The 25,451-nt window shown below is 48.3% G+C and overlaps 1 protein-coding gene across 1 annotated transcript in view; it reads right to left on the bottom strand.

The window, feature by feature from the left end:
• Window positions 1-25,451, bottom strand: part of LOC119164743 (putative sodium-dependent multivitamin transporter) — a 74,549-nt gene that overhangs the window by 35,642 nt on the left and 13,456 nt on the right. The window contains exons 4-10 of the mRNA XM_037416952.2: window positions 23,435-23,502; window positions 19,691-19,848; window positions 12,492-12,632; window positions 12,171-12,300; window positions 7,785-7,873; window positions 1,057-1,166; window positions 743-810 (exon numbers count right to left, since the gene is read on the bottom strand). Of these exons, the coding sequence (XP_037272849.2) occupies window positions 743-810; window positions 1,057-1,166; window positions 7,785-7,873; window positions 12,171-12,300; window positions 12,492-12,632; window positions 19,691-19,848; window positions 23,435-23,502 (764 nt within the window). The remainder of the gene's footprint in view (window positions 1-742; window positions 811-1,056; window positions 1,167-7,784; window positions 7,874-12,170; window positions 12,301-12,491; window positions 12,633-19,690; window positions 19,849-23,434; window positions 23,503-25,451) is intronic.

Below are 25,451 nucleotides of genomic sequence, written 5' to 3' on the forward strand. Positions count from 1 at the left end.
AGGTCTTTCCTCAAATAAACGCTGTCGCAGCCAAGACTACCAAGACTTCATAATATTAGTATTTTTGTGCACAGCTTTTAGGAATAGGGCACAAAAATTCTCGAATGCTTCATCGGGATTTTGCAAGTTACTAATGAAGTTTCAGTCACTTTCACGAATGGCCTGATAAAGTTACCCTGACTGAAAGTGGAAGTGGTTCAGATTTCGAGTACTTTTGCGAGTAGCAGGAATATAGAAGCCATTTTCCTCATTTTACGGCCACTGAGCTCTGGTTACCTAAGGGACGTCAATAGAAAAATCTATTATTAATTACACCGCTGACTCAATGCTCTGTTTCTGGTCTTCTGAACCTGTAGCCATGAGGAAAAGCACACGTAAGAACATCTACATGCCTAAAAAAAATCTGGGCCAGAAAGGGCTGGAACCAGTAAGCTCTCAATACATCTTGTCAAATTAAAGAAATCAAAGGCCGGAAGGGATAGGCTATATTAACAAGGGCGGTTCAGAAGTGGTCCACAAATTTCAAACATCCTATGAGTAGCTGCGCTTTTGAACAAGTTTGCCATTTTTCGCTCTGGCACACAAATGTGTATGAGCTTAAGACGGAGTGAATTACGCTGTAGCTTCGCTAAATTGGCAAGAACTTGCGCAATTCCACTTCATTTATACACAAGGTCTAATTGTTCTGCTTGAACAGTGATTAATTTAGGATAATTTGAGTTTACGAATTCTGTCGACTTACCCGTGTCGCGGTTCCCATGTAAGGCACCAGTACGGCGAACGCAGTCATCAAGGTGCCGCTTCCCAGTTCTGTAAGGTCAATTTCATTGAAATTGAAGTTCGAATTTAAGTTTTATTATAACCACAAGAACACAGTACGCTTAATTGAACATAAACAACCAGGATGTTAGAACAAAAGCTGGGGGCGTGCACGAGAAACAACATGGCGAAAGTGGTCAAAGAAAAATGAATGAATGCTCTAACCCAAGATAGCATTATGTCGCAGCAATGCATCGTCCCCACCACCCCCCACGAATTATTTAGGCTTCTTCTTACCTAAAAAATGTGTCATCCACATAGCTTGCTTCGCACCCAAGTCAATGTGCGGAGAGACGACGTCCACATAAAAGGTCGCCGCGTGAGAGTTGATCACTGATGAAACGGTGCTGAAAACATAAACCACACGTTTGCGGTTAGCAAAGCTTAGGATTGGACTTTGCTGATTTCAGAACGTCGCGCTCCTGCATCAGCACTCTTTAGAAAAAGAAAATATTTTCATTGATTAGATCCATGTAAAGTGGTTGACATAGACTTATCTATTCGTTTTCTTTATGTACGCACTTTAAAATTTAAAGCAAACTCAATATTTGCGCCATTTTCTCGGTTGACCAAATGTAGCACAGTGCTTTACATGATCGGGCGATAACCGATGGATCAAGAATGGCATGACCGATGACGTTGTACATGCTTAAAAACCAACAGTTAAGGAAGACAGGGTAGGTACAACATGCTTCAATTTCACTCTTTTAAGTCTATGTTATCAAGCGGCGTATAAATATGTGAAAGGTAAAGCGGACGAGAAGAGACGTCGTGCGGCAGGTACCAAACCAGCAACCATCGGATAAAGCGCTTGATGGATGAGCGGACGGTGACGGCCGTGCGCTCTTCTGCTTTACCAGACATTTATGTGCATGCATGCGACTTATCCCAAGGTTCCAGGTTCTTTTCCCCAGGCGACAAGTTCTCCATTCACCCTTTTTACTTTCTTCAAACCTCCATCCTGAATATCACTACGGCTATACCGCAGTGATATGCTCTCCCTGCCATTTATTAAGCCGAGCTGCGAGACCGATTCTTCGGTAAAAGAAAATTCTCACAGCGATGTTGATTATGCATAGGTGAAGAGGATGGAGAACAAACGCTGTGAATATTGTGCTCGCACCAACTTACTCCTCGCGTGGAAGCGGCCAACCCGACCGCTGTTTTTTGGTGGTGTACGTCTTGCGAAAGGTTTTAACCGCGAGACGTGGGCAGTCTTCGTGCCATAGCAACGGTTGTGGGATGGCATGTCAGCGGGGGTTGCGCGACAATTCATTGGAGAAGTTCGCTGGACAACAGAGTAGGGGCCAATAAAACGTGACTGAAACTTCTCAGGCAAACCGGGGACTCACATTGGGGTCTACAGCAGCATGCACTTCGTGTTCAGGATTAAACTCAATGATGCGTTGAAATTCATAGTAGCGGGTCTTTCGATCCTGCTGACTTGCCTTGGTATTTAGGCGGAAGCGGTGGCGACAAGCGGCAAGGCGAAAAATTAGGTTGCTGCTCCATGGCGCCGACGAATTGACGAGGACATAAAAAAAAAGACGCAGAGGGGAGATGTCGGTTGACGGCTGCAGACAAGGAAGAAGGGGTGGTGCGCTGCGTAGAAGTAGTGTACGCAAAGGTTACGAATGACAGGATAGTATCTCAGTTGGTATGATCAGTGTGGTATACAAGGATATCAAATCGGAAAGAGTTTGATGAAAGCACTCAGTGAGGCTATTAGTTTAAAGATGGTTGCTGGAGGTCGTCTTATGGATGGTGTTATATGATTGGAAAACGTCGTCCAGTAGTCTAAAAAAATTCCTTGGCGAGGTCTCTCAAAAGAATGTTGCGGCGTGCAGCAAAATGGCTTCCAAAAATGGCAGCATATCCACGAAGTGAATGATGGAGAGTGGGGCGAAGCATCCGTCCATCCATTCGTTCTTACTTCAGTCTGTCCATGCGTGCGTCTGTGTGGCTGCCCGTGCGTGCGTCTGTTTGTGCATCCACACGTCCATCTGGGCGTCCGTCCCTGCGTTCGTCCATGCATCCGCTCCTGCGTCCCTCTATGCGTCCATCCGTCCATGCAGTCATGCAGCCATCCGTGCGTCCGTCCATGCATCTGTCTGTGTGTCCATTCGTCCACCTATTCAACACTCCAAGTACCACCATCTCGCATCTTTTCATTGTATATTCCTCATATAGAAGCACCACCATCCAGCAGACATTCCAAGGACTGAACGAGAGGAGGCACACGCACACTTTCTTATGGCTTGCGCTTCGTGTCTACATCCCACCTTTAACCACCTCGAGTTCATGGTACATACTAGTTCACTGTATTCATGGCACTGCGGCCCAATACTCGCTAAACCTTTCTAAAACCAAAGAGGTTACGCCCAGCGAGTATACCATAGCATCCCTTTCTTGTCAGATAGTGCTCAATGTACATGGCAATGGCTGCTAAGGGGGAATGAGAGACAGGAGGATTCGGCTTTTAGTTAACGCGCACGCTGCGAATTTTTTATTGTTCAACAACGCACAGAAGAAATCTCCCAACGGTACCATCTTGGAGATCAAAATGTAAGGCTGGTTACACACTACTACTACGACTACGAGGAACGAACTGGTGCCACTATAAGGAGCTTCAAACCTAAAAAGTAGCAATGTCCTCTGCGGATCCTGGAGGTAGCTGTGCAGTTGTTTCGGCGTAGCTCGTCAAGTGATCGACCGCAGTGAGAATCCATCGTTTTCTGCTTGCTGGTCTTGGCAGTGGCCAGTAAAGGTCGATACCAATTACTTCAAGTGGAGCCTCACGAAAAGGAAGAGGTTTCAGAGGTTCTCATGGAGATGACGTGGGGCGTTTGCGGCGCTGGCAGAGTGAGCATAAAGCAACGTATTGGGCCACACAAGTGGAAAGCCGAAGCGAGACAAAAAAAAAAGCTGAAGAATTTTTTGGAATGGTGAGGCATCGGCAATCGAACAGTGGCAGCACTCTTGACGGGATCAGGCCCGATACCGTCTTTGCTGGCGAGATGTTCAAGTACTTTAATAGTTTTGCTTGCCAAGTGGCACTTTTTGTATTCAGCTGGATACGAGCAGCTGCGAGACACTTCAGAACTTTCTCTAGGCGCTGGAAGTATTGTTCGAATGTTAAAAAATTATGATGATGTCATCAATGCAACGCAAGCGCATTTTTTTCGACTTGAGGCCCCGCATTAAAGTGTCCATCGTTCGTTCGAAGGTTTCTAGCGCGTTTCAGAGGCCGAAAGGCATCACGTTGAATTCGTAAAGTCCTTCAGTTGTGGCAAGGCAGTTTCTTCATATCATCCTCGTGCATACAAGTTTGCCAGTAACTCGAACGCAGGTCAAGGCTGGAAAAATATTCTGCTCCTTGCAATGAATACAAAGCATCACCAATGCAAGGCACGGTATATGCCTCTTTCCTTGTTATTTTGTTCAGCGCAAGATAGTCGACGCCGAATCACACCGAGCAGTCTTTTTTCGGGCGAGAACAACAGGTGATGACCAAGGTCTAGGGGAGGGACAGTTAATGTTTTGGTTCAGCATGTGCTTGTAGATGATTTAATGTTCGATAGAAGATACCCGGTATGGTCAGCGACGAACAATAGAACTTTCGTCAGTGAGCATGCGATGAGCTGCCGCTGAAGTATGTCCTAGAATAGAAGAATGAATGTCGAGGGAAGATTTATGCGTGGACAACAACGCGAGTAGTTCTGCTTGGGATGAAGTCAGGTCCCTGCTGAATGCGTTGGCGATAGCCGTAGCACGGGTGGCATCTGTAAGTGAGCCTGGTTGCACCGCACCAGTATTCACAGCTACTACAAAAACACGTTGTGTGCCGGCGCCGCAAACTACAACAACGCCTTCGGGGAGCAGAATGCGCTCACTTGTGACATTGCGTACAGCGAGAAAGGTGGTGCCGTTAATGAAACTGTGATGATGTTTATTCTTGCAGAGAAGTCGCAACGAGGTCGCAACGGAAAGTGGGCGTACGGCAAGTCTGGCAAAGGCGGCACAAACTCTCGCGCAAGCAGAGCACGGGCTTTTTGTTGTCTTCCGAAGGCGCATACGCGTTGGTGCGTATGCTACACTACAAAACGAATAAAACTCGTTGTTAGTGCAAGGCCTTCAGATATAGAAAGGGCTCAAGCGACTAGAACATCACCATGCTCAACGAAGTTTGAGGCAGTCGTTAAAACTTGCTCGTGGCCAGGTGGCACTACGGAATCTTCGGTGGGTCGTAGGCGCGGCGTGACGAATATTCAGCATCGGTAGCGTGAGGCAGTTTTTTGGATATGTACGAGACTTTGTCGACAAGAGATAGAAGCAGTAGCATCAGAAAAAAAGTCCCATCTCTAGCTAAGCAGATATGCGCAGGAATTCAACATGGAGAACTGAATATGGTGCCGGATGCCATCAATGGTAACTCGGACAGTGCACTGTGCTGATGGCTGTATCGTTGCGTCATTTACAATACGTGAGGCAGTGCTACTATAAGTTTACCTTACGTAGACGAAAACACAGAGTCGAATGAGCAGCAGAAACAGCAGCCCCATGTCCACCAATGCTTCAATAGGCAACCCTTCAGCATATACTAACAACAATACGGCCGGGCTTTTTGGAGGCATTCATTTTTTTCCAGGTGATGCAGTTTTCCCTCTAAAAACTGCACCAGCTAGTTTTACGAGTGGTCGTCAGGGCCAGGGGCGAGCGGTTGTAGAGGCATTGTTGAGCGCCGAGGAGAAGAAGGAGAGCGGGGGCATCCTAAGCGGTAGGTCCGAGGTGCGTCGGGTGGCCAAGCGACGTGGTGAAAGGCGGCGCTACTCGCACTGACCAGGAAAAGACGTCGTGAAAGTCGTAGCTGCGGCCTTCATCCTGTGGTGTTTGCAAAAATATCGTAAGATATAGCATCGAAGGCCACAATAATAGCACACTGGGCGAGATCAGCGCCAGGGGGCGTAGAATGCTGGAGGAGGTGGGACAGGCGAATGATTTGAGCATGAACAGGATGCAGTAAGAGTTGGTGGCGGCAGCGGATTGTCAAGCGTGAGAGAGCAAGCCATGGAAGACTGCTCCTCTTTGATAATGTCGCGTAGGCTAGTAAACGAGGAGCGAGGCTGAGGGGCAGGCGGAGATGACAGTCCTTGCGCTTGGAGCTCTTTACGAATCAAAATTCGAATAAAGGTACGCAAATCCGCATCTGAGGAAGGCCGGGTGTCACAGGCGTCTGGATGTAACCGGATGGCCTGAAGTTCATTGAGATGTTGGCACATCGTTATGACATCATCAATGCTACTAGGGTTTTTGACGGCCAGAGCGTTGGATGTGACGTGGCCAATCTTTTGAGGATGTGTCGAACGCGGTCAGCTTCGGACATGGCCGAGTACATACGCCGGCTAAGATAAAGGACCTCTTCGATTTACGAGAATTACGTCTCGCCCGGGTGTTGTAGGCTGCCATCGCGCTTTCTCTTCAAGACTTCAGTGTGGAGGTTTAGTGTTCTAAAATTCAGCAGATTTGTTGAGTAAAGACAGACAACACAGAGGAATTGACATCGTGGTTAAAATACGTTTTAGCGACGTCTGATAGACAGAAGACGACGTGACAAAGTCTTGGGGCACGTCCCATCGGTTGCGCACACTCGCCATGCCATACTTCTTCAGCCACGCCTCGACATCGTCGCGTGGGAGACCAGTGAAGAGAGGTGGATCCCGCTGCCGGGAGGTGACAGTCCACACGAAGATGGCTGGTGGGGCGGGGATGTCGGATGGTCCAGACAACGTCTCTTGGGCCATGGCAGCAGACAGGCGTAGCAACCGGTGCCCCGAACGAAGCTGCATGAGAACTAGACGCCAGAGAGGACTCGAGGATCAACAGCAGCCTCCACCACGCTGCATGACAGCGGATATATTGTGGTCTCGATGCCATTTATTCAGTGGAGCCACCAGACCAACTTTTTAGACAAAGAAGATGCTCACATGTGATGATGATTATGTGCAGGTTAAGATGGATGGAAAATTGTTTATTACAGAGAAAAAGAAAATGGAATAAGGGTTAGAAACAGGTGGGAGGGGCCCCTAGTCCACGGCTCAACTGGCCTCAACAGGCCGCCGCGCCAGGTCCAGGAGCGCCACTTGGGCCCCCTTTTTCTCGCTGGCGAGCAAGGTCACCTACTGCTCCATCGTGATTTTTTTTTCGCCGAAATATGAGGCGTATTATTTTGGCTCGCCTTAACTTACCATGTAATGTGAGCAAGTGTTGGCTGTCCTCCACACCTCGGGCGAGAACCCGCGTATGTGATTGGGTGCATCGCATGCTTTAAACGCAGGTGCGGATATGTATTTGTCTGCAGGCGGCGCCACTCATGCGCTTCTTTTACACTCAGCCGAGAACGGGGCGCTGAGTATCGCCGTCGTTGCACAGGTTAAGAGGATAAAGAACAAACGCAGTGAATATTCTGCTCACACTAAACACTTAAAATGGTACCTTCCTATACCTTCCTTGGCTGAAATATCTGCTGGTTTTCATTAAAATTCTTTCAAACAAGGAAACAAGTCCTCAACACTTACCTTCTACCATTCTCGGCTGTACATGATACTTTACCCATCGTCTGTAATATACGTGACTTTGCGGGCGCTTCAAGCATTAGTCGAAGCTTTGCAAGCGGTGACAGCATGTCAACTTGCGATAAGCCTGGCGTTGCGCGTCTGCTGCATGCTTCAGGGAAGTCTGAGGTTTCATTTCTGTTTCGCACTGTTTTTTCAGTAAGTATCGCCTCCCTAAAGTATAGACACTAAAATAATGTCTGGTTAAAACTCCCCAGTGCATACATACACGATACTTAGCGTAACAGCACAAAAACAACAATCAAGAAACCAGAAGTATGACAGTAGGTGTACAACAGAAGCAGTCTGGTAAAATTGGCATTTTCTGCACTCCTAAAGTTGCAGAGAACGAACCTAATGGACGCTCCTACGAGACCTGCCAGAAAGAGACCACGCAGGCACGCCACAGCAGCCAAGTTATCGGTGACATACAGAGGAACAACCTGAAAAGCGTTAACAAATACTACATTATTTTGTGCAGTGATCCTACGCAAGTGCAATGGATGTATTTCACACCTAGAAGGTCAGTATAAAAAACATTGCCGTACACAATTTGGAGACAAATTCTAGCTAGCGTAGAGGTGATATCAGGAGAGTGGTAGTTTTATTTACCAAGTGTGTAAAAATAAAACTCTAGGGCAGAGGTTTCAAACTTTCTTTCGAGATCGGGCCACCGTCAAGCAGTTTGTTCGAGTGCCGTGCATGCCCGAACGAGCGTGTGCTCTGCGAACATTACAGGCATCTGCTAACCCAAAGAGCTTCGTCTATCGACTGTTTCTTGGGTCCTCTAGCCTGCCTTACGCAACAGAGGCTAGCAGTAAAACATCTGTTCAGATGTTTAGACAGTACCGGTCAGTTTGACTTACTTTAGAGGCTCCTTGAAAGCACTTACGTCACTCTGTCATCACACGTCCCGGCCCAAGAGAAAAAAAAAATCTTAGTCTGCTTTAGTTGCTTTTTATTGTAGTTTAACAGTTTATATTTTTCTCTTTCTTCTTTTCTTTTTTTCAGTCCCCAATCCCCCTTTTCAGGCAGAGTAGCTAGTCAGCGATTTTCGCAGCTGGCCAAACTCCCTCCTTCACAATAGAGTGTTCTCTCTCTCAGGGTAGTGAAGATGGTAGGAGCGGTGGGGAGGGGGAGGGCACCTCTTTTGATTATGAACATGTCCCACAGCTCTTATATGGGCCATTTTTGAAGGAGATTCAGTGTCAGGATTGCAACCACATTTGCGTACCAAAATCTCCAAATGCCTAAATGTCGACGCCTATTCCGAATTGCGGTTTTTGTTTCACGGTAATGTTCCAATACATCGTGACGAAATGGGATGACTTACGACAAGAATGCTTTAGAGCAGCGATTCCTGTGCGTGCTGACGAACATACTTTTTAAACAAATTGTGGCGAAGAGAGTCATGTGCAGGCAGCATGCAGCTAGTGGGCCATGTGTTAGAGATACCTGCTCTAAGGGTAAGCCGCAATCTCTTTTCGTTCTGCATTGTCATCGTGGTCCCCGTTTCAAAATCACATACATTTAGATTGACAACAGGCACTTGGCGAGAAATACGGTTGAGCTTGATAAGTAATCAAGTAATCGTGCATGATAAAAGGACAATAGTACTTGCTTGCTTCAGTATTGACAATATCACTTTTCACTATCAGTATGGCGTCACCACGCACTATGAATGTCTGATTCCAGTTTTGAACGTGATTAGATCGTTTGCTGTCTTTTATATACTGTAGGCATTCGCGCAAGAAAACTAGGCAAAGTTTAATGATGTGTAATCATTTCTCGCCTTTCGTCCTTATTGGCTGGTTCTGTGTTACGTGCTGCAAATGAATTTCAAATGGTTATGCCGAAAATTCAACTGGAATATTCAAAGTAGACTTTCATAAAATCAAAGCCAAAAAAGTGCTATAGACATCGACAAATAACAAATTACTAAAACAAACGTGGGTTCCAGAGCAATCACTGGTAGCAATTTGTAATGAAGATTTAGAGCCTCATATTTTGTGTTAACATCAGTTGTGTCGTAAATTTTGTGGAGATTTTACAAAAGTTTTCGCAGAATATTCAAGAACATTATTTTTTCAGCTCGAGATATTAGCTTATGCCCCAAGCTTCCACGATAGATGGGGCTTTCTGCATTCTACTTTTATTAGAATGTGGCCGGTGTGATCAGAACGACACCTCCGACTCAGTGCTCAGAACTGTACGTTATACGAGAGGTTTGTATTTAACTAAGGGTGCAACTTGTCCTTTTTCTTGTGGTTGAGCGAGGTGGTGAGTTATTATAACAATATCAAGTATCAATGCTACAACTTTTCAATATCCGCGCATTCAGCATTCCTGTGCCAATGTTTACGGATTTTTCATCGCAAGCTTCCATCTTCATTTACCTCCCTACAGTTTAATAAAACTAGGTATCTTAAAGGACCGGTAAACATCCCTGAGGTCTAGAAGTTAAAAAAAAGAGATATATGCGCAGTTTTTTTTGCGAACATGCTGCCACAAGAATTTTGCGAATACGTGCTATATTAAGGAAGTTACATGGGTTAAAACGTCGGTCTAAGCTGGTTTCAAATTTTCGCGCGGCCTCGCCCCTTCTTCTTTCCACGAGGGGGAAGGCGTATCCCATAATCGGAAAGTGTGGCAGCTTGGGCTAGTTGGTATGGCATGGCGATAGTTATAGCGCGAGAACAAAACGACGACACAGAGACTTTTGTGTCCTTCTTGCCTCTGTGTCGTCGTTTTGTTATCGCGCTATAACTATCGTCATGCCATAATCGGGACTCCACCTACTTTGACAACGTGACACCATGTCAGTGATTGACGTTATCGGCGAACTCAATCAGTCGCACTTTCACTTGCTGCGAAGCGTGCCCATGGTTGTTTACCGTTTGCCGCACCAGCCACGGGTCAACCGTGTAAGCGTCAGGTGTAAAGTGTCGACCACAAACGATCAGGTCCCTGACGTACGTCGCTGAATGGCCGATTCGCTTCAGCCATGCAGCGCGCAGGGCCCCATCGTGAGGCAGCCGGTGCCAATGCCCAGTCACTCCATTTGCAGCCGACGACAGAGCAACGCTTTTTACCAGTGTTGCTCATGTCAAGGGCGAAGTACGTTCGTACGTGCGCACAGGCGCTGTAGTTGAGCGAGGAGTGTACACGTGCACGTGAAAACTCCGAGGCTGTTTATTTCACCGCAGTGTCAAGAAACAAGGGGCTGTTTCGTAGCTGTGGGTGGGAAGAGGAATTGACGTGGATTTCCCTACTGTTTTTTCACACCTGATTTAGACCAATCGGCGAGGTGCTTCGGCGAGCTGCGTGCTACGTCACGTCACCGATCACCGAGTTGAAGTCACTGCGCGTGCAAGGGGGTGTGTCAGGCGTAGGAAAGATGCGCGGGAATTGTTTTTCGAAATAGAGGGGCGCGCAGCGCTGTAATATTCAGAAAACTTGGTCACTGCAGTCTAATCTATGAAATGCCGAGCATGTGGGGGGTGTAAAAAAAGTCGGAACCTGGTTACTGGCTTTTTAACCGCTACTGGAAGTCAAAGTTTGAATCAGGCACTGTGTGTTGAGCATGCTGTTTGATAAAAATGTATAATGGCATATAAAAGGACACTATAACTTCACTAACGCTTTGGTGACCGATATATATTGTCAAGCTTCCACAATGCTTTTAAAGAGGTGGGAAGAGGAAAGAACCTTTATTGAAGCTGGCAGCGCCATATAGCCCTTATCCCCACCAAGCTGGTCGACATCCTCAGTCCGGGACGTCATTAGTCGAAACCACCACTCGAGCCCGCTGAACCAGAGTTTGCTGTTCTTTTAGTGTAGAGCTTCTAGTGTGTTCTTCTAGTGTGTAGTAGGGTCACCCTCCAGTCCTCATTGGTTGGGTTGGGAATCGGGGTTAATTTTGGATTCATTTGGCAGGTCCAGAGAATATGGTAAGTATTCGCCACTTACCCACAGTACTGACACTGCCTACTTATTTTGGGGTCGTAATAATTGAGTATGGCTGGACAGAATGGCGTGTTTGTCTGTAGGCGCCACAGGACGTGCTCCTCTGTTTTCGAGAGTCCTTTCACTGGTGCGGGACACAAGCGGTATTGCGTAATGTCTTTATTTCTCAAAACCGTGTTAAAGGTGTGGGACGTTCAGATCCATCAGGGCAACGGGGAGATTCCCGGGAAATAATCACGCGGGCCATTGCATGCGCAGCCTCATTACCCTGGAGACCCTAATGTCCAGGAGTCCATATAATACGTTTTGGGGTAGTATCGCGGTGTCTGATACTCAATTTTAAAAGTCCATCAGCCAACCGAGAGGTTTACACTGCCAGATAGCTCTCACATGCTCTTCGAGAGTCTGTGACTATTAGTTGTCAGTTAGAATGGGATACCGCCAATGCGATGGCCACATCCTCCGCCGGACTTGAGTAATGCTTTTAAACGCTTGCTCCGTTTGCGTGCGTCTTGTCTAACGGCGGTGGTCGTCGTTCATCAACGAGCTTGTTCTTCATCAACGTGATCATCAACAAAGGAACGATGGCGGATATAGCTCAACCCTAAGGAGCTTAGCCCCTAGTAAGAAAAACAAAACTAGAAGGTATGTAAACCTGCATCGCTACGCTGACGTACACCAGCACGTTTACGAATTAATTATCGTGTACGTAAACGCGCTCTTCATAGTGGGACAGAATATCGGCAAGAAACAGACGCTCTAAGTGAGGCTCACCTGATCGTAGCGCGTGATAGTGCCAGTCAACATGGGATCACAGTCCCGGTACCAGTAGGTGAGGGCCAAGCTCGTCATAGATATGGTCAGTATGAAGAATGCCACCAGGGTGCTTCCGGCCCACACAACCCTGCCAACAATCAAGTCAACGTGCCGATGTGCATGACCACACGTATACTGTCAATTTGCTGTGACAATAGGGACTTCAGTAATCAAAGCATCGAATCTAGACAAAGGTCTTTCGAATGATGCTGCGATTATCAAAGAAACGACTCTTAGTACAATAAGTGGCGAAATCAGCAGGTGAAAGGGTTGTCCAACCTGCGAGCACTTCTGATGCTTCTCGCAGCCAGGAATCTTTGGACGACCATTTGGTCCATGCCTTCACGAACCAGGTGGAAAGGAACAGTGGCCACCGCGTGGGCCCACACTGTTTCGTCGCAGCTGGAATCCGCTTCAAAACTGGTGGCGCAGTGGGGGAACCAAAGAATGGAATGGCACATAATTAATGACGATAGTTTATGGTGTATACCGTCAGGCAAACGTCTGCAGTACGCGAAACTTTTGAGAAAGCTATATTGAATGTTTTACTGTGTACATAGTCGCCAACTAAATGTTGGAGCCTACAGTAATTTTTTCGACCAACAGAGTGCTCTATAATAATGTTGCCTTGTGGCAGAAATTTGCATTTCCAGTGAAATCCACACCCTGTAATTGTTTGCAGCCGGGTGTGCCTCAGTGCAATCCGCATTTAATACCCTCATTAAATTAACTGAGTCAATGTATCACTTCCTAATGACTAACTTAGCTCAAAATTGAAAGGAGCTCCCGCCCCAAACTCACCAAATCGGGGTGCGCACGACGGCAGTGGTAAGCAGATGTTTGCAAACAGAAAAATGCCTACATATTGTCACGGGTTAAGTAGATGCCTGAGGTTGACGACGACGAAGTGCTCTGGGAAACGTGCTCGGACTGCAGCAGCGTTGTACGCATTTTTCTCGCCAGTATATCTATTGTGTATACTTTATTCCCCGTAACATCATTGGAGGAGGTGCGGGGTACCACTCGCTATACAGCCCAACGAGCTGGATGTTCGCAGTGGACGGCGCATTGCAGCTACCACGATGACTGACCAGGCTACTCAATGTCAACAAGAGCCGTCAGCCCCGCAACCGATCGTTGTGGTGCAACCTCGTGACCCAGGCCCATTCAACGGCACAAGTGGCATAGACGTCGACGACTGGCTGGTCCTATATGAGCGCGTCAGCAGCAGCAACCATTGGGATCCGACGCTTATGTTGGCGAACATACTCTTCTACTTGCATGGCACGGCAAAACTCTGGTACGAGACACATCAAGAAGAGTTGACCAGCTGGGACTTCTGTAAGCAGAAATTGCACTATCTGTTTGGGAAACCCATCGGACATCAAGTGGCCGCAAAGAAAGAGCTTGCGACTCGTGCCCAGACATCCACAGAGCCGTACATCGCGTACATCCAGGACGTGTTGGCTTTGTGCCGCAAGGTCGACAAGGACATGCTCGACGAGGACAAAGTTGGACACATCCTGAAAGGAATTGCCGATGACGCTTTCAATTCTCTGCTGTGCAAGGACTGCTCGACAGTAGAGTCGGTCATTGAAGCATGTCGTCGCTTCGAACAGGCGAAAAGTAGGCGCATAGTTCACCGATTTGAACGCCTTCCCAACACGGCTGCTACGTCCTCTTGCGAAGATTTGCCCACACTACATCAACCACCAGCGCCGGAAAACGTCACCAGAACAATCCGTCGGGAACTCGAGGCTATGGCACCCGCTATGTCTAGCGTCAGCGCGCCAGGACACAACCTCGATGCTGTTTCAATGATACAGGCCGTGGTTCGCCAAGAGATCGCGAATATGGGCATTTCGCCACCTCATCAAAATGCCCCTGCTACTTCCAGCTCGGCTCCAGTCGTTGCGGCTGCCACTCCGAACCGCACGTTCGCGCCAAGACGAAACCCAGCTGAATGGCGCCCTCATGATGATCGGCACATATGTTTCACGTGCCATCGGATAGGACACATCGCTCGCCATTGCCGTAGCCGTTGGACCTCATCACCTCAACCGAGACTCTACGATTGGGGACCTCGCTCCGAAAGTGCACCTTATGCCCCGTCCTACCGTGCAGAGACAGGCGCAGAGCATAATTCAGAACGTCGGACCAGCCGCTCGCCATGGCCCGTGCGTCATCAGTCCCGCTCGCCCCAACCCCGCCATTCTCGGTCTCCCTACGACCGTCACTCGGAAAACTAGCCGGTGCAGCCCCCGGAGGTGACGCTGCATACACGACTCGAACTGCAAATCCTCTGATTACTCCCGACCAGCGGTGCAACCTTCTCACAATTCTCGTTGATGGTTTACGTGTAACTGCTCTTATTGATACCGGTGCGCAAATACCTGTGATGAGCTCAGACCTCCGCCGCCGCCTCCAAAAAGTTCTGACACCTGCGATTGCACCTACCGTTCGTACAGCGGATGGGAATACTCCTGCTGTCCTTGGAATGTGCACTGCGCGAATAACAATTTCTGAGCATCAAACTTCAGTTCTGTTTGCTGTACTGAAAAATTGCCCTCATGACCTCATCCTTGGACTCGACTTTCTGACTTCACACGCTGCGCTCATTGACTGTTCAAAAGGTCTTCTTCGGCTCGAACTACCATCCTTCTCAGAGACCGTCTCTACCAGCCCACCTCGTCTACGCTCTGTCAATTTCCTCAGACTTCCGCCGCAAGCCGCAATCCAAGTCCAACTCTCGCCATATCCTCCAGTACCCGATGGCGATTATGTTGCTGCCCCAATTTCTGACGTGGCCATGACACGTAATGTTGCACTACCCAACACGGTGGTTACCGTCAAGGACAACCGAACTTCATTTCCCGTCCTCAATTTTGGCTTCTCAGTGCACGTTATTCCTCGCGGCATGTCACTTGCGCATCTGACACCACTGGTCGGCCACACAGTTTCCGCCCTAACCACCGATCCATCACCCGATTTTCCATCAACGTCGCTCTCGTCACGTTCCTGTTCCGACCTTTTCAAGCCAATGCTATCTGACAAGCTCACCTCTGAACAAGTCTCTGCTCTCTGCCGTGTGTTTGCTTCTTATCGGGGGATCTGTGACTTCGGCGACCGTAATTTGGGCCAGACATCCTTGGTAACTCATCGCATCGACACCGGTGACGCTCGGCCCATTCGCCGACGGCCCTACCGTGTGTCAGCCCCGGAGCGTCCTATTATACAGCAAGAAGTCGATAAAATGCTTCATAAGGGCATAATAGAACCATCATTTAGTCCCTGGTCTTGACCCGTTGTACTTGTTAAAAAGAAGGACAATAGCTGGAGATTTTGTGTTGATTACCGCCATCTCAACCATATTACCAAGAAAGATGTTTATCCCCTACCGCGCATAGATGATGCACTCGATTGCTTACACGGTGCCAAATATTTCTCTTCAATAGACCTTCGGTCAGGCTACTGGCAGATTGCTGTGGACGACAAAGACAGAGAGAAGACGGCCTTCGTGACTCCTGATGGACTTTATCAGTTCAAGATGATGCCTTTTGGATTATGCAATGCCCCTGCGACTTTTGAGCGCATGATGTACTCTCTCCTTCGAGGCATGAAGCGGACCATCTGCCTCTGCTATCTTGACGACGTTATTGTTTTTTCGACTACTTTCGACGACCATGTTACCCGTCTGTCCTAAGTGCTTGATGTTTTCCGACGTGCCAACTTGCAACTTAACTCGTCTAATTGTCGCTTTGGGCAACGCCAAATCTGCGTACTCGGCCATCTTGTTGACGCTGTGGGCGTTCAACCAGACCCTGCGAAAGTCCGAGCAGTTCGCGACTTCCCCACAGTCCGCTCAGCCAAGGACGTCCGAAGTTTTCTGGGACTGTGCTCCTATTTCCGTCGTTTTGTCGAGAAGTTTGCTGAAGTAGCCTGTCCTCTAACTGGCCTCCTCAAAACCGATGTCGCATTCACCTGGGGCCAACAGCAAGCAAACGCCTTCTAGTCGCTCGTTGAGATTCTCACCAATCCACCAGTCCTAGCACACTTCGACCCATCTGCCGCCACGGAGCTTCGTACTGACGCCAGTGGCCACGGCATAGGCGCAGTGCTGGCGCAGCGGCAACAAGGAATGCACCGCGTCGTCGCGTACGCAAGCCGACTGTTGTCACGCTCGGAACAAAATTATTCGATCACAGAACGCGAGTGCTTAGCTCTCGTCTGGGCAATTGCGAAATTCCGACCGTACCTCTATGGCCGACCATTCTCAGTTATTACGGACCACCATGCGCTTTGCTGGCTCTCCTCACTCAAGGACCCTACGGGACGCCTTGGTCGCTGGGCGCTGCGCTTACAAGAGTACACTTTTTCCGTATCCTATAAATCCGGACAACTTCACAAGGATGCCGACTGCTTGTTTCGTTACCCAGTCGATTCCCCTGGCATGATGGAAGATGGACAAGAGGTACTCGTTCTTTCAATTACCGACTTCACCGACGTAGCTGCTGAACAACGCCGCGACCCCACTTTGCGTGCTATTATCAATGGTCTGCACTCCCCTCACCCTGACCACTCCTTACAACTGTTCGTTCTTCACAACGACATCTTGCACCGCTACAACGCCCGCCCAGATGGTGCTGAGCTTTTACTCGTTGTTCCTGCGCATCTTCGCTCAGATGTTTTGGCCCAGCTCCATGATGCCCCCTCCGCTGGGCACCTAGGGGTGTCACGCACGTATGACCGCGTTCGCCGCCGATTCTTTTGGCCTGGCCTCTACCTTTCTGTGCGACAGTACGTTGCGGCATGCGACCTCTGCCAGCGCCGCAAGACACCTGCTCTGAGACCTGCTGGTACCCTCCAGCCCATTGAAGTACCAGATGAGCCATTTTTCCGAGTCGGCCTCGATCTTCTAGGACCTTTTCCTGTGTCGGCCACCGGTAATAAGTGGATTGCTATTGCTACCGACTACGCAACGCGGTATGCCGTTACACGCGCCCTTCCCACCAGCTGCGCTACTGATGTAGTCGATTTTCTTCTTCATGACATCGTTCTGCGTCATGGTGCTCCTCGTCAGTTGATCACCGACCGCAGCTGCTGTTTTCTATCTAAAGTAGTCGACGAGCTCCTGCGATCCTGCTCTACCCACCACAAGTTCACTACAGCGTACCACCCACAAACCGACGGCCTCACGGAATGCCTCAACCGTACCCTGACGATTATGTTAGCGATGTACGTCTCCAAGGATCACAAAGATTGGGACATCCACTTACCTTTCGTTACCTTCGCATACAACAGTTCACGTCACGATACAGCTGGAGTTTCGCCTTTTTACCTACTGTTTGGTTATGACCCGCCTTTGCCCATGGACACCATGATCCGATCTGAAAAGCCCCCTCATCGACTGCTTATGTTCGTGATGCCCTGGCCCGAGCTGACATCGCCCGCCAAGTCGCCCGGGATCGTTTATGTGCCTCGCAGCTTAAACAAAAGAGTGCTTACGATCGCCGGCCCCGCGACGTACAGTACTCTCCGGGGTCGCTCGTCTTGCTGTGGTTACCATCGCGTCGTGTTGGTCTCTGCAAAAAACTGATGTCCCGTTACGTTGGCCCATATCGCGTCGTACGCAAGGTCACCAGCGTGACCTATGAGATAGCTCCACTCCATACCGCGTCAGTACCAGCTTCAGTCCCGACCGGTATAGTGCACGTCTCACGGCTTAAACCATGCTACTCACGCCCCAAGAATTCATCGCACCGGGACGGTGCTTCTGCCACCGGCGGGTAATGTCACGGGCTAAGTAGGTGCCCGAGGTTGACGACGACGAAGTGCTCTGGGGAACGTGCTCGGACTGCAGCAGCGTTGTACGCATTTTGCTCGCCAGTATATCCATTGTGTATACTTTATTCCCCGTAACAATGTGACACGCTAGAATTTTCAATGATGTGATTCATATAAGTGTTGGGATTGAAAGTTACAAAACACGAAATGAATGAGGCATGCTACAGTGAAAGGCTCAGGAAATTTAGACCACGTGGGGTTATCAACACGCACCTACATGTAAGTGTGCATGGGCCTGACGCATTTTTGCCTCTATCAAAAATGCGACTGCTGCACCTGGGATTCAAACCCAGGACCTTCGGGTGAGCATTTGTTACAAGCTGCCACTCTAGCGTCGCCAGCGCGAAGTCGGCGACAGGAATGACAGCAGGTTGGTTCGTTCCGTACGCAAGCAGGGACAGTGAAGAGATCAGAGACGTGAGAAAACAAAACAACTTTACTCTAGTGATATTGCAGCACACGGGATCTAATACAATACTTCAATACAACTAACAAAATACATCAACACTTGATACAACTAAAAATATATAAAACCAAAACAATACACCAGCTTACGAGAGAGAACTATTACAAGCTACACAAACTAACAACAATAGAACTACGCAGGAGAAAGTTCGAAGATATAAACAGGTGAAGGCCTACGTGTGATGACCGGCAGCGTTGTGTCCCCGACGATCGGATGCGAGAAGTCGAAGAGAGTTCTGGCACGACTGCGATGTCGGTGGTGTTGCAACGCTGGTGGCTCCGGGAGGCTAGTGCTTGCAGGTGACTTCGAGCAGGTTGAGCTAACTCGAGGCGAAGTCCCGATGTCTACGTTACAGACGTTAATATCGCGTCACAACTAGACGAACGGCTAAGTTTAGGTGGCCAGCCGATACAGAGCCACACTAAAAACTTCTAGAAGAGATGCTTGTTGATCTGTTTCTACACCATGTTGGTCAGCGACTAGTCTGCCTAGCAGGGCAAAATCCTGCGCTTAAATCCCCCTCGTGTCTCCTCGCTCTCTCCCTTGGGGACAAGAGACCTCTACATGGGTCTAATCATGCGCGTTTAATTGATGGAAACTCCGCGCCAAAAATATTTTGACCCCACCCCTTTTTAATTGGGAGAGGGCCCTCAACTAGCGAGAGTGACAACCTGTCGGGTTGTTGTCATACGGCTTGGCCACCAGAGCGTTTCCCACGCTTTTCCCCGTGGGAAAGGTCAAACGTTTGGCTATCAGCCGGTGCGTCTCGTAGTCTAATACTTGTTCGGGGTATACCGCGGCCTTCTACGACCTTGCAGACGCCGCCACAGTTACAAAAGGATTAACCGTCGGCGGCGACGTTCCAAGAAGAGCACCCCATTCTGCACTTCTCGGCTCCCATTCATGCGCCCACCGCTCTCACGGTCAGTGGGGGAGTACGGTGCCCGTTAATTGCCGTGACGCGGTGTCGCCAAAAATGGCCGTCCGTGACAGCATTATAACCGCAAGCACACCGTAGCGGGTTTTAATGCCGGGTCTCGGTGCTTAGGATTTCGCGCATGGTATACCATACTTCATTTCAGGGCCTGAAGTGAGCATTTAAAGGTTTACTCACTACTCACATTCGCATTCGCATGGAGCAGTGTAGAATGTTTATTTGGGTACTCACTTAAACAAGCGCTCCTTGCTGTCAAAGTCACTCAGAGGCCTCAGAGGTCGATCCAAGCTTATGGAGTCGTACAATATTTTCGCAATAATAATGAATGGCGATGCGAAGAGCACAATTCCCTGAATGCAGTCGGCCCAAACGACACCTCGAAGACCACCCTGTGGTATCGAATAGATAGTATTATTAATACAATTTGCCATCACGAAGTAAACAGTTCATACAATTGCCATTTGATGCTGGAAGACAAATCATAGATAAAACGCTTGCGTATCAAGTTTTCGCGAGTGGAATAACCTTCTGATTAAACTAAGTGACTTGAAGTCGTTATGATCGCTTGCGATCGTTAAACATAATCGCATGGTGCCATAATGAACTCACTGCTATCAGTGCTATGATGGCGCATGATCAGTGCCTCCCTTGCAAACTTTTTTTCCACGTATGCTCATCAATAAAGGCCCCTTTAAATAACAAGTGTGCCTATAATAAATATCGGCAGCGTTTTGTAGTAAAAGTCATACATTTTATTGCGCAATTCTAAACCTATCAGTAGCACACAAAAAATACTACTGACCAACAAACATCATGGATAATAGAAATTTCGAATTGCTGAAAAATCTGGTTCTGAGCTAAGCTGGTCCTTAGTTGTTCATACAAGGTATGGGTGCCCATATTCTGCAAACCAGTAACTTATCTTGGAGTGAAGTTGAGGCAACCATATCGTAAATGTTGACACTCAGACGACCCGTCCTTGTTAATACAGGACTGACACTTACCCTCATGTTATCTGTTTAGTTGCACCTGCATTTTTAGTGATGAAGTTCCTTAGGATGTGTGTCGTTCCCTCGTAGTATGTTGTAGTAGCCATTTCTAATTAGTTTTAAGAATTGCTCCCTTGATAACGTTGTGTGTATATGCCCTTGGCGGCGTAGATTCTTCTGGCCAGGCCTTTACCGTTCTGTGCGCCGATACGTTGCTGCTTGTGAGTCCTGCCAGCGCTCCAAACATTCCACCTTGCCACCAGCTGGTCCACTCCAACTTACCCACCATCCCCTTCTACCGCTTCGGTTCTGTTCTCGTTGATCAGTTTCCTACTTTTCTCACTGGAAACAAGTGGATAGCCGTAGCGACTGATTACGCCACAAGATACGCTATCACACGGGCGCTACCGACAAGCTGTGCCACTGGCGTCACGGAATTCTTGCTTCATGACGTAATTCTTCACAATGGCGCTCCTCGACAGCTGCTGACCGATCATGGTCACTCATTTCTTTCAAAAGTAGTGACATCCTTCGCCCGTGTTCGACGCGTCCCAAGCTCACTACGGCCTATCACCCACAAACAAATGGCCTTACCGAGCGCCTAAATCGAACATTGACAACAATGCTCTCCATGTACGTTTCCGAAAATCACCTTGATTGGGATAGTACTTTGCCTTATGTGACATTCACACACAATTCGTCACGCCACGACACCACTGGCTTCTCCCTCTTCTATTTATTGTTTGGCCGCCATCCAGCGTTACTCTTCGAGACTCTTCGCCCATCAACTCCGCAAATGGTTACAGAGTACTCCCTGGATGCCACTGCTCGGGCTAAAGTGGCCCGCCAAATCGCACAGGAACGTCTTCTCGGCTCGCATCTCTCTCAGAAGGCCCGCTACGACAGCCATCACATAGTAGTTTCCTGCTCTCCAGGTTCACTGGTCCTCCTCTGGACACCATGCCGCCTCGTTGCCCTCTTTTCGAAGCTCCTGTCTCGCTATTCGGTGCCTTACAAGGTTTTACGCCGGCTTACCGAGGTCACGTACGAGATTTCTCCGTTGGGCAGTCTGTCGTCGTCATCCGCACCCAGTACTGACGTCGTCCACGTGACCCGCCTGAAACCATACATCTTCGCATATGATCCTACTCTTCTTTAGGCGCCGAGATGGCGCTGCCGGTGGCGGGGGGTTATATGTTACACGACATCGGCAACGAGAGAGCATCAGGTAGACGACGAAGACGATGAAAGCGACCGCGCACGTGTTGTTGTTGCTGTTGTACCTCCATCTTGGCTGCAGCTGCCTCTGACTCTCCCTGTATATTTTGTACATATATTTATTTCGTTCGTTCTCTCACCCCCGTGACAATATCATTGGAAGGCGTTAGTAGTATTTTTCGTATAGTTGGCAATTAAAGAGGATAGATGACGCTGTTATATAGAGAATTCACAGGATATCCATGGAGTGAAGGATGATGAGTGGGGCGAAGCGTCCGTTTACCCGTCCGTCCATCCGATGCGTGCTTTAGTGTGATACATTGCAGACGGGTTTCTTGAAGGGCTAGTTGGTACATAATACTTAGGGGAACAGCGCTAAAAAAGGGACGGAGAAAGATTGCAGAAAGTGTGGTAGGAGCGAGTTGACGGACGGACAGCCAGACAGACATATGGATGAATGTAGGACGCTTCGGCCCACTCCTCATTATTCACTCCGTGGACATGCTAGAACGGCGAATGCCAACTTGAGAACATAACTGTTAGTACCAGCGGCGGGTGAGCATACCGACGCTGCTACGCTACGCGTGTGTGGGTAGCGAATGAAGGTACTTGCATCTCAGCAGCCTGTTTTAGCAGCCACCATTGGCGTCGCACATATGTGGTGATTCTGCGGTGACCCTGTGGCTTATCGAAATGCAATGCAGCATATGGCCATGTGACGCTGAACTGAGAAATCTGGGGGAGAAACTGCGAAGGCTTGCGCTCGGCAAGTTCGGCTGACCGAAGTTGTCACTCCTTCTGGTCGTCTGAAAAAGTCTGAGAGATGCCGTAATAGTGTGCTCTTGAGGTTGGCCGTTGGTGGGTTGGCAAGGACATCATGGGTCTTGTTGACGCGTTCGTTATTGTATGGTGCATGCCAGGTGGAGTCGGGTATCAACTTGGGTGAACCATACATCGGGCTAGTCCCTCCAAAATGGCGGAAGCTCTATAGCGACCCTCCAGATGCCAAGTCTACAGGTTCTGACATTCTCAGTGGAGGCCGGGCGAGTGTTGAGGAGTCGTCGCCAGAGTGCTGCTGCACGGAATGTTCAAGTTGGTGCGGCCATTACCAGAGCTACGACCCTTGTTTTTAGACAAACTCGTGCTGAGTGCATAGCTTTCTCTGCAGTAGTTTACACAGTTCTTGTAGTGCCTCTTTCTTGGCCATAGTGGTGCGTTACTGCTTGTTTTCCGGGTCACCAGACGTGGGAATGCCGAGTTGGGGAAAAGATGAATCCAGACATGAAAACACGACTGTTTATTTGGTTGGTAGCAACAGCGTTAGAGCATACCGACGCTATGAACGCCTAAATAGCAAAGTAAGGCACTTGCAATCTCGGCAGCTTGTTTTATAGCCACCGCCGACGGCGCATATCTGTCGTGATGCTGCCATGACACTGTGGCTTATCGGAAGGTGATGCAGCATGCATGCCAGGTCACGCCGAGCGTAAAGAAATTGAGTCGGAGGCTACGCGGCAATATAATATTAGGGTGCTGCACCCACACATGTATCAAGCAAACCATTTGTTCACGTATTCCGACAAAAAAAAGAAATGGATTCTGTTTATCAAAAAATTTTTCAGAAAGAGAGGAAAACACTTGTAAGTATACTTCGGAACTAGTTGTATGGCTTGTATCAGTAACTAGTTGTAATTGTAACACTTGTATGGCTTCGGAACTAGTTGTATAACGACGCGATGCATGGAAGAGTCAAGCTTTTGGTGCTTACCAGTGCTGTGTAGGTAGTTCCGAGTACGCCGATCATCACGTTGCACACGAAGAGGGGTACCCCTATCACTTGCGAAAAAAAACGGAGTTGGAAATAGCACTTACAACTATTGCTTACATGTGGGCTATAAAAACTTATGCACCTTACTTTTCAAACAAACTGCAACGTTTTACTGAATGGAAAGAAGTTTTCGTTAAGGGTCGTATTCACAATTTCATTTGTACCACCTGAAATGGTTAATAATAGGATACCCCCTCGTACTTTTATTTTAAAGGGGACGGCGAAACGAAGGCGTGAAGAAACTGCTGCAAATGATGCAAAAGTTTGAAGCGTAATCCGCCATGGTGGTCTAGTGGCTAAGGCGCTCGGCTGATGACCCGCAGGTCACGGGATTGAATCCCGGCCACGGCGACCACATTTTCGATGGATTGATTGATCGACATGTGGGGTTTAACGTCTCAAAACCACCATACGATTATGAGAGACGCCGTAGTAGAGGGCTCCGGAAATTCGCAGAACCTGATGTTCTTTAACGTGCACCCAAATCTGAGCGCATGGGCATACAACATTTCCGTCTCCATCGGAAATGCAGCCGTTGCAGCCGGGATTCGATCCCGCGACCTGCGGGTCAGCAGCCGAGTACCTTAGCCACTAGACCACCGCGGCGGGGTACATTTTCGATGAAGGCGAGAACGCCTTAGGCCCGTGTGCTTAGATTCAGGTGCATGTTAAAGAACCCCAGGTGCTGCGAATTTCCGGAGCCCTCCACTACAGCGTCTCATAATCATGTGGTGTTTTGGGACGTTATACCCCCACAATTAATAAATTAACAGTTTGAAGCAACTATCCTCAACGCCTTCGACAAACTTTCCTGCGAGTTTCATTAAGGACTTAGCTTGCAACGTTTCTGTTCTAGAACATGTAATAAGTGCAGTGGTAATGGCAATAGACGGAAAGGTTGCGACTAGTCGTTAGTAACTGAACTGATACTGATGCATCACAACGAGCGCGCATCAGCGATAACAGAACGAAGGGGCACTGCAGGACATGCGTGGGGCAGGCGCAAGAGATGAACGCAATGTTTACAAGCGCAAAACAATGGCCATGAACATACGTGAACAAAAACCCCCAAAGTATGCATACGGTTCTGCTAACTCAGGTAACTGCAATGCTGCATCAGGTAAGCCTTTCCCTTGTCGTACAAGGCATTGCAATACATGGGTGCCCTTGAAGTCGGGCATGCAATAACACCTGATGCAGTGATCTTCAAAGTGTCCAACGTTGCACGCACCAGACATAGCGGAGACGTAGCACATTCCACACGCAAGCGTAATGTACCTATCCGATAATGAAGCTGTCAATTCATTGACGGTAGTTATACATTTGGTAGATCACAGCCACATGTGTTCTGGCATGCCGGAATTTAATGGTCCTTCTGCTTTGCGAAACATTGCTGCTCAGCAGGCTCGTGAAATTTATGAGGCTTTCTCCATCAGCTTAGAGCCAGATATATGTGTCAACACATACACTGCCATGGTACGCCAAGAAAAAAAAAGCTTATGTGAAGTGATATTGCAGTCGTCTGTGTTAGCTGCACCATCTGCACGCGTTCTGTGCGTGCATGCTCATTGCCATTGTTTTGGATCCGGAAACTTTCAGTTGAAATCTAGCGTCCTTCCTGTTAACATGTCGTCTCCTTTCGTTATGGTTGCTTTACACTTGTTAAGGTGCTTGAGTTTAGCAGTGACAACTCATTTAGACATCTCATTTAGAAGAGAAACCTGAAACAAGATGCTGTTTTATTGCTACGGCGTTATCAATATGTGATGCTCAGACACATTCTGTTAAAAGGCCTTCGTTTTCTACGTAAATTAATGAAAAGCTTCTTCGTATGTTTCGAGATTTGTTCTATGTGGTTTATGTGGAGGTATGGTTGGGGCGTGTAAGAATTGTTTCCATAAAGTGAAAACAGCTAGAAATTAGCATCCTACAAAGATCGGTTAACTCTTATCGCATG

The sequence above is a fragment of the Rhipicephalus microplus genome, chromosome 9 (genome assembly GCF_043290135.1).
Source record: "Rhipicephalus microplus isolate Deutch F79 chromosome 9, USDA_Rmic, whole genome shotgun sequence".
Lineage (NCBI taxonomy): Eukaryota > Metazoa > Arthropoda > Arachnida > Ixodida > Ixodidae > Rhipicephalus > Rhipicephalus microplus.